The sequence below is a fragment of the Strigops habroptila genome, chromosome 7 (assembly GCF_004027225.2).
Source record: "Strigops habroptila isolate Jane chromosome 7, bStrHab1.2.pri, whole genome shotgun sequence".
NCBI classification, from domain to species: domain Eukaryota; kingdom Metazoa; phylum Chordata; class Aves; order Psittaciformes; family Psittacidae; genus Strigops; species Strigops habroptila.
In genome coordinates, this window is record NC_044283.2 from 6,924,188 (window position 1) to 6,934,357 (window position 10,170).

At 35.0% G+C, this 10,170-nt stretch overlaps 1 protein-coding gene across 1 annotated transcript; it reads right to left on the bottom strand.

Moving 5' to 3' along the window:
• LOC115610408 (transmembrane emp24 domain-containing protein 11-like) lies at positions 1 to 5,101 on the bottom strand. Its single transcript, XM_030491897.1, has 5 exons — positions 4,972 to 5,101; positions 3,977 to 4,077; positions 3,091 to 3,216; positions 1,197 to 1,343; positions 1 to 352 (listed from the first exon to the last, which is right to left on the bottom strand). The coding sequence occupies exons 1-5, from the start codon at positions 5,099 to 5,101 to the stop codon at positions 203 to 205; spliced, it is 654 nt and encodes a 217-aa protein (XP_030347757.1). The 3' UTR covers positions 1 to 202.
• Between the last annotated feature and the right edge of the window lie 5,069 nt (positions 5,102 to 10,170).

Sequence of the window (10,170 nt, forward strand, 5' to 3'; positions counted from 1 at the left end):
TAAAAAAACTGATAAAGGATGGGATTCAAGGAGGAAAATGTAAGGGCATGCCAGAGGTTGTGATATAGATGGAGAAAGCAGGGTTAGAGTAAGAGAAGCTTGAGAGTTATATACAACCAATTTTCTCATAGCAGGTTTTTTTTTGTATGTTAGGTGTTACATGGCGTGCAATTTTTGAATCTGGGCATTTATTTTATAAGACTTAAACAAGCTTCTTAGATATAAAGAAATCTCTGAGTGATTTGATTTGCCAGATTCCAATGGAGATGAGGATCAGCGTTTGTAGAATAGCCCACCAAACAATATTGCTGTTGGTTTCTTCACTTGTCTTCCGAAATTTTTCTTCACGCTCCTAAAGAAAAAAGGAAAGCATAATTATTACTTTTTGGCATCTGTATGTTTCATGCCGCTATCCAGGTAACTAGACAAGCATCCCTTTTCTGCACAGTAGTGAACAAACATTTTTGGCATGTTGATAAAAATGAAAGTTGGTTCTTATCCAGAGGTTGGGTATCTTTACAAATCAAAAATGAGAAGCAGACATTGTATCCTGAAGCAGAAAGGCAAACAGAGCTTTCCCTTCTTCACAGAAGATACGCTGTGCTAAATATGTTCCATTAGTGCAGCTTAAACCTTTCTAGTTTTACAGTCACTTCCATATTGCAGCCAAATTTCTTTCTTTAGGTAACTAGTTGATATATTTCAAACACAGTCTGACTGCCTGCATATATATAGGAAAGAGAATACAATAGATGTACACTTGTTTGAAGGAAGGCTTTATTTCTAACTACATGGAGGTATATAAATATACCCTCAGTCACTTCCTTACCCACTCCAATAAAGCTTATGCACACAGACCAGCATGGAAACAACAGCTGGCAACATCACCAGCAATGGTACCTGCCACCTGCTCAGATGCTGTTACTGACTCTGACCAAGAAAAATGTATTTGGCAATTCCTGCTTTAAAAAAACACCTGCTGCTATAAGCGTGAGTTCACAGTGACTAATTAGTTTTTATGTTACAGCTTAAAAATATTTTGCAAGGCAATGTGGGCTATTTTGGTTCAACAGCTGTAGATTTTTATGAGTTAGTTAAAAATAACAGCGGAGTTAAATAATAAACTTCATAATACTTTATAAATCAATAAGCCTATGTACAATATTTTTAACATTTCTGTTAGGGAACATACATACTCTTTCATAGTTTTGTTCTTTGGATATGTGATGAATTTGCTCAATTAGATGTTCTAGTCTCATGTTAAGTTCATTCACTTTGTCTTTTGCTTGAACAACAGATTCATCCAAAAAATGTTCTCCAACTCTAATGTCCAAATGGATACGCTGAGAACAGAAAAAATGTTCTTATTACTGTGCCTTCAGTGTTTACAAAATTCCTTAGGAAAAAAGAAACAATAGATAATTTCCCTTTAAGCTCATTACAGGAAACCAGTTTTAATTGCTTATAGAAATCCTTCCTAAAATTAGAATCAGGTGGGATATTTAAAGTGTTTCTTAATTTTTAGTTTTAAATTAATTATACAAATTTTCAATCTTCACTAATGTTAAGGCGTTATTTTATACTAGTATTGATTCAACAACCAAGAAAATGTTTTCTCTTCTTTGTCCAATCTAGTTAAAAAAATTAGCCACATTAGGACTGCTCATTGTATTTCACATTCGTTCTTAATATTACAGCAATTATATTCTTCAGGAGTACTGCAACAAACTCTTTATAGTGTGCTTCTAGGTTTTTATACTAACAGGAATATAAGACTGGAAGGAGACCAGCTGAATCATTGTTTGCATGTAGTATAGGTATAAAAGCAGAACCATCCATAGAGTATCTTTTTTATTTCTCCACACACAGTTTATCCAGTATGAAATACCTCCCAATATACTATGAACTATTTTACAATCTATAAGAAAAATGCCCCAAACTTGCCAAGCAATAGACCCATAGAAAGAAAAGAGGAGAATGGAACTTGCAATATTATGCAACTTATCTCGGCATGAATGAAAAATTTTACTAAAACCAATAGGATAAAGTTCTCCTAGAAGCCAATTTGTACCTAACACAAAATAAAAACATTTTAGCCAAACAGATACTCTGTAGAAATCCTAGAGCTTGGTATTGCCGTCATAGAAGTTTGATCTACTCACACATCAACCACAAACGAAGAGCACATCTTCTTTCAGCTCTCTCAGATTTAACCAACCGAATATCCAGAAATCCATCTCACAACCTTATGGTAGCCTTTGTTTAACTTTGTTTGAAGCAGTTCAGATAAGCATCACTGCATCTGGTTCTTCTATTTTACTTCTGTGTTCTTATGCTGAACAAACCACCCTATTTGATATCTGTGCTATTAATGTTCTCCTTCCCTGCATCTGTTCACTTCTTTTAAATAAGATGACCAGAACTGTACATGGGGCATGCATCATGTACAATTATATTAATACAGCTCCATCTATACCAGATAAAAATCTTGTGTATCCTTAGAATCACATTCATGGTGTGTAGTTAAATATGACCAACCAATGCTTTATCCACCTTACCCTCTCTAGTTGATGAGCTTTGCAAATTTTTTTATTATTAGAATCTAAGTACTTTTGCAATGTGTATGATTAAATTTCCATTCATTTCCATAAATCAGTCCATAAGAACACCTACTAATTCCAGTGTAATTGTCCCACTTCAGTGCTGTTAACTCTTCTTGGTTTGGTGTTATCTACACATTCCTAAAGCATACATCTAGGATGAAATTTGGCCTACCTCAATCTTACATACTTATATTTTGAACCAAATAGTTCTTCCAATTAATCAGAATCTTTCACATTCAAAGTACTGTACAAACATTAAACCACTCTATAATTATTAGTTTTACCTTTTTAATCTTGACTTCTTAAATAGCAGAACAGAGTCTTTTTATCCTTACATCTTCATGGTTCTAGGTTTGTCTTCTTTAATTACTAGGAAATGTTAAATTATCTGCTAGAAGTTAGACCAACTTCTAACCTAGTTTGTAATCTCTGCAGTTTGTAAACAATTGATACTATTACAACAAAGAATATTTAAGAAATCACCTACCAGTTTACTTCCTGCGAGTGCCACAAATCTTGTGGAGTTAGATTGTAAACAGATAAAATGCTCCCCAGAAAGATAGGATGTAAAAGAAAATGTTCCTTGAGGCCCGTACAGTTTTGATAATTGTACCTGTAATTTAGATATTATATTTGTTGGGTATGTACATTAAAAATATCAATGAAACAATCAAAAAACAGTACTGTAAATTGGATGTGAAAAGTAATCAATTAAACCTCCTAACACCATTAAATTTATCTGAATTTCAAAATAGATTTAGAGAAAAATAAACAATTTCAGCTCACAGTGAACATTGAAATGTTATGGATTTCTGCAACGTACAAAAGCCAAGACTCTCTAAAGCGCTTAACATTTGAAAACTAAGACTTTCTATAGGCACAGACCTAAGCTGTTCATTGCTGCAAAAGCTTGGGACCTCATAGCGGCGCAGGCAGTTGCTATGCAGGATGGCTACATGCAGCCCCATGGTAATCTGGAGTTTTGCAGTTTGGTTTATTTTCAGCTTTCCTTTCTGCTGCTGAAGTGCGTTCTGTACCATCTTACTTCATTAGTGAATTTTCTTTTTTATTTTTTAGATTTAACTTCTTTTCTCTGTTATCACATACTTTTCTTAACGACAGTTTCCCAAAGCCAGTACTACTGCAAAAATTGTCCACCCACGTCATTATCAAGCATTTTCACTCCTATTTACCTTGATAGACATCAAAAGGTGTTTATACCTTTCAACATCAAAATACTGAAATGGCTGGTAGACTGAAGATCTACTTTTCCCTCAAAAGTGTCTACTGTCTATTATTTTTAGATAGTGTTGCCTGCCAGTACCAAGAGTGAACTCATAAATCATACAGAAACATTTGTAAAGCATATTTACCTCAGCAGAAGGAGATTTGACAGTCACAATCATCCCTAAACCAGGAGCAGATTCAAGAAAATCTTGGCTTTTCATATCCCAGCGTTGTACTTTGTAATTCCCTGAATAAAAACAAAGGTAAAAGTCTGTTAAATAAAACCAGAGTTTAATATTAAACATCTTTATTGCTTTTTCAGCAAAAATATAAAGATAAATGATTAACAATAAAGCAGTATACGTATATCATATGCTTATGATTAAAATCACTCAGGGGGCACTTTACAGCAGTGTGAAATGCAATGAATTTTTACTACACAAGAAAATGTTCTACAATATTACAAAATTGGTTGATTAGCAAGTAATACTTTTTGATTACTTCTAATGCTCTGGCAAGTTAGTATATAGAAGGCACGGTAAGACCTCTAAAAGCATGAGTATGCTGTATTCAAATTCAATTTTTAAGATGGTCTTACATATTTATCACATAATTTATAAAAAAGATTTTTTTTAATTTTGTTTTTTACTATCCCCTTGTAATCTTACACTTTCAGTCATGTAGAGTAATTTAATGTGCTTGTTATATTCCACGTGAAATGGAACTTTTGTATATCTTGAACTGCTTCTTTCCAGACCAGCATTAATCAAAAAAGTAACTCTCCCATTTACATGGGGAAAAACATGTTACAGAAATTCTGGTATAAATGAGGAAATCAGTCAGACTGTATAGAAGCACACGCTGAAGCATCAATTCCACCGCTGTAGAGTTAGAAGACATTCTTTTTCTTTGTCTAGCCAGTTAATCACTCTAGAAACCTGCATTTCTTTGTATGATGGATACACAAAATATGTGAAGACATTATGACTAGCACCCACTGCAGGGAATTATTTTCAGTGTGCTCTCCTTTTTATCCCCATAGTTTTACCATATTCATCAACCACAGAATTTCCTGTTACATTACAAGCTATCTTTATTACTGCCTAGGTTAGAACATCCTATAGCATTGACGGATACCCACCAATTACCAACGTGTCACTGGGAACATCTTCAATTATACATTTCTCTTCTCTTTCTCCACTATGAAAATACAAAGTAAGTGAAAAAGAAATCCAGAAGTTCATAAGAAATCCTATTAAGTGACTTTTCATGGCTTTTGTGTATCCCAGTTGTACTGCTTTTGAAAGTAACTATTTACAAATGTAGTCCTGTGCTTGTTCTTTGTTTGCTTCTTATCGGTGTATTTTTGAGAGACAAAAAAAAAAACCTGTGAGAAAAGGCAGCTGGTGGTTACACATTTATAAATAACTACAGTATGTTCTGCTGAATGAGATAACATGAAAAAGATAACTTGTAAAATCTTTCTCCTTTCCCAGCATCTAGATTAAAATTTTATATTATACACGTAGAAGAACATGAAACTGGAAAGGACCTCTCAGGTACTTGAGATCAGTTCCTTAGATTACTGTAAGTAACCATATTGGTTATCTTTTCCCATAAACCGCTCAATTTTCAGCTAAAATGACCTTGTTAATTTATCTTTCTTATTTATTCTGGGTGACTATTCCAGAGCTTCACTCCACTCCTATCAAGAAGTCTTGTAATTTGCAGCCTAAATCATTGAACGTATGTGTACATCTGTACAAAACCAACAGGGAAAACATAAAAGGGCTGAAAGAAATATGAAGAACAAAGTCAACAACTCAAGCAATAAAAGAATCTGAAACACTAATGAATAGGATACAGCAAGAAGAAAATAACAAAATAAACACTTTCTGAGTAATATTTTTTTTACATAAGAGTGTCTTTTTTGTAGATACTGCTTAACAAATTCTCCAAAGAAAGTTATAGTGTAAATCAATGATTGAGGCTTTTATTTTTACTCTTTGTGCTAATATAGACCAATCCATATGCCAGATGATGAAGTAATTTACCGTTCAGGTGTTCCTTGTCCTATAAACTGAAATCACTGTGCCTGAAAGGTTGGTTTCAATGTAAGATGGTATGTGATCATTTACGAGCAAAACAAGATCAACCTATGGGATCATTCCCAGCAGGAAGAATTCATCTTTGAGCTCATTCTACCCCTTCAGAAGCTCACTACACTCCTGTTGAAGGCACTGACTCTTTCCATCCCTGCCATGTTCCTCAGAAGCACCTGGCATTTGACAATGAAATTGTTCAGCAACGTCCTTGAATGTATCTTCAAGAACCTCAGTTTATTTCAGAATTCTGTTATCCTGACTTCAGATTATGGGGTATAAGCTTCCTCTACTGTACACACACAGGCTAAATATGCAAGTAGACAGGGAAAACACCATTTTCTGACTGGAATTTTATCAGCATTTATTTTGCTTGAAAAGGTAGAATTTGGATTTTTTGTTTTGTTTTTATATAGCTGTCAAATGCTCAGCTGCAGAAGTTGCATCCTCAACACAATGCACACACCAAACGATCATGAGTAGTCCTTTTCTCATATTATCTAACACCTCCTCTGAATTATTCTTTCAATTGCCTCATAAAATGTCCCATTTGCATTTACTATTATTTGGTTACACCTATAAATAAAACTATGTTTGGCTTCCTATCCAATTCTGTAAGCACAGGCTTACAACCATCATTGGTTCAGTTCATTTCACAGCATGAAGTATCTTCACAGAAGTTCTAGCACAAGCATTATTTCACCCCCAGCAAGATACAGCATCCCTATATTGATAAAGAGATTATGAGACGAGGAGAACTGATTCCTTAAGCATTTCTTCTCATTCTTTGACTCCATATGGTTAAGGATAGGATAGGATAGGATACAAATTGCATCTTATTGAATACTTAGGAGTCTCAAGGTGATATTAGGACTCTTTTACTCCTTTAGCATTTATCCATCAGAAATAATTTTAGATTATACAGAATTTCATCATATAATTGGACTCTCACCACTCCGTCACAGGAGATCTTGACTGACATGCACCTGCATAAATTCTCGTCCCACGCTATACTACAAGAAGTTTGTCTGCAGTCTGTGAGCTATTTAAGCAAACATCCTTTTAGCTCTTCATTGACTACTTGAGGTTTCCAAAATTGTGTGTTCCAATGGCAGAACACAAGATATACCGGGGGACACCACTTTTTCCTTCACTCTGCCCAGATCAGTTGGGACAGACACATTACTTATGTACTTTTGCTAGCAAACGCTGACACAGTAGGGCTGCTGGACTTCAAACAAACAAAACTAATTCAGCCTCCAAGTGGTCAGGTTGTCATGCAGCATATTGAGAGCTTTTTTGTCTCAGCATTCACAGTACTTGTAAATTTATGACAGATATTTACAATTTTTGCATGCAACATCCCATTAAACAGGATTCGCCTGACTTCAGAGTTGCTGTATCAAGTGTTAGATTTATTTTCTGAGCACGTTAAATATTGTCATGGATAGTCTGAGTTGCTTTAATATGTTGGATCATTCATGACAGATCAGATGTTCCCAATGTACTTAATTACCTGGGACTTGGAATATCATGAAATGGACTTTTTTGCCTTCAATACCATCAGATACTCTCAGATCTTTTGTTCGCACTCCAGTTATGTCCTACTGGGGACAGTGCTCATTCTGATCAGTGATCAGAAAGTCTGCCATACACTTTCCCTTCCCTTCTACATAGGCACACATTAGTTTCTGTGGCCATGATAAACTTAGTGTGCCTAGGGTATTTTTTGTGCCTAGAACTATTTTTCGATGAATCCAAGACTCTCCCTCCCGAAAATGACCTTTAACAGCAAACCCTGTGCCATTTTGACAGTTGTCAGTTAGAGTACTATATTTATAAACTGTATGTATTTATATTTTTATATTTTTATATATTTATATATTTATATACTATATTCATAAAGTACACTTAAATAGTATAGAGTTAGCCCTCTGATACAGCTTCTCCTCAGTTGTGGGAATACAAATTTACTTCGGAAAATGGAACAGGCCCTCAAGCTGCAGTTAGTGAATTTGTATCACACACACACTCTGGGCATCCATCCCAGTCATTTTGAAGAAGTTGGTAGAACAATATATGTGTCCTCTTCTTTAGTCTACCTAAGGCTCACACAGTCAACATTTATGGTATGGTACCAGGGAGAGCTTTTCAGTTCAGTTCAGTTCATAGATCATATTAGTCCTTCCTGTACCATGACTTATCTACAAAATTGCCTGTTTTTTCCTTAGCATTAACCACCAAGCTGCTGTACCAGATGTCTGCAGAGAAGCCACAGCCCATAAAAAGCATAAATATACATGCAGCTTCAGCTGGCATTCCTAGCAACCAGGAGACAATAAGAAGAGCTTTCATGTGTTCACAGCTAACTGACCTTAAATTTCTTTAGGGACTGGACAAGTTGTTCTTAGTAAGGAGGTACCCTATTCCACTACAGGAATTCAATTTGTTGTTTATGATTTTTGTAGGACCACAAGTCCTACAAAAATTCATAAAAAGACCTACAAGTTCAAGTCTGTGGTGACTTTTTTGCTGCTACACTTACCTTTAACCGTCACTTCCATTCTGCAAGAATATCTGCCAAGGCATCAAATCTGATTCTTCATACAAAACATTCTTGCTAATGAAATTGTCTTTACAAAGCTATTTCAAGTTTCCTCCCAAAGTGTTTTCTGAGATTAGTTTAACCCAGGAATTAATTTACCTATTTCCTTCCCTAAATCTCATGTATTTAGGACCACAGTGTCTTGGCTGCCAGCCATCTGTAACACTGGATGTAATGGAAAAGAAAGAGCTTCTCAGTGTTTCTTCACTGTCCCAAATTTTTAAACACAAATCCAAGACTATGCTGAAAGTAAAAGCTACAAAGGTCTATCCATATCCACACAGGGATCACGTACCTCATCAATCAGTTTAATTGAGGTGTGTTATTAGAAATGTCTTCATCATTAGAATGTGCTTCACTAGAACTCACTGTATCCGCAGTCTTGCCAAGAAATGTCTTCATCCCTAGTGTTTGCAAAGGCAATACCTGGAACTATATTTATGGCCAAACATTATACAGCCACAAGGGCATCCTTAATGCCATATTTACCAGGGTCTTCTGTAGTCACTGCTTACAAAAAAACCTCATATCCAGGTAAATGACTGGACAGGAAACTTCTGCTTGAAGGAATATTCATGTATGTAAACACTCTAAAATAGAAAAGTTATTTATCACTAACTGGACTTTCCTGAAGTAAGCTAGTATTTCACATATTCAACTCCCTCTCTACTCCACCTCCCCTTCTCACCCCTTCTCTTTCACTGTCCTTTGGGAAACTTTTGGCTTCAGGAGTTTGAGTAACCACTGGGACTGCTCCGCTATTAAATCATGTCTTGCAGGACTGAGATCCTAGATTCAGGTCCTGTATACAGTAAAAACATAGCAATGCTTATGTTTTGTGAGATGGTGATAACCATGTAACTATATAGTAAACTAACAGAAAACATAGAATGAATAAAAAATAATATAAAAAGAAGAAAAAAAATGAAAAGGTGGAGAAATTAACTAAACACAAAATATGAAAATGATAGTGTAATAACGCTATTTCCATTATAGAACAGGAATAGGGAAACCTGAAAAAAATAGGTGTAATAAAAAGAGTAAGTGAAACCATTTTGAAAAACGGGCAACAGTGGGAATCTGAAGAATGCAAGATGCATAAGTGCCTATACTTAGCTCTAACAACTGTGCGTTAATCAGCATTTGCAGGACCAACTTAGTCTAATCTGGTAAAGTTTCAAATTTCTTTAGGTCTTTGCAAGACTTATCTCCTGAAAAAGAATATAGAGAGAACCTTTTATATGTTTCAGCCCTGCAGAGAATACAGTGTGCTCCTTTAAGTACATAATACATTTTCTAATATTGACATATTCCAAAAAGAACCTACTCAAATCAACTCTCCTGTTCAATATCTGTGCTGTATATGTGTAAAATTGGAGTGTGCTGTAAAAGTTTTGTGGGCTGACTTAAACATATTCTACTAAACAGTTATGCAAAAATTCTTTTCCTCATTGTTAACCACAACCCTTTATAAGCCATATGTTACATTCATTGTGTAACAGTTATTTGAGCATTAAAACTTGCAGTCAGGAACATTTTCAAACACACTGTGTTTGTTATATCTGTGTATACCTTAATTTTAGATAATATTAAAACATTGGTAAGATTAGAATGACACAAACAGCAGCAAAGA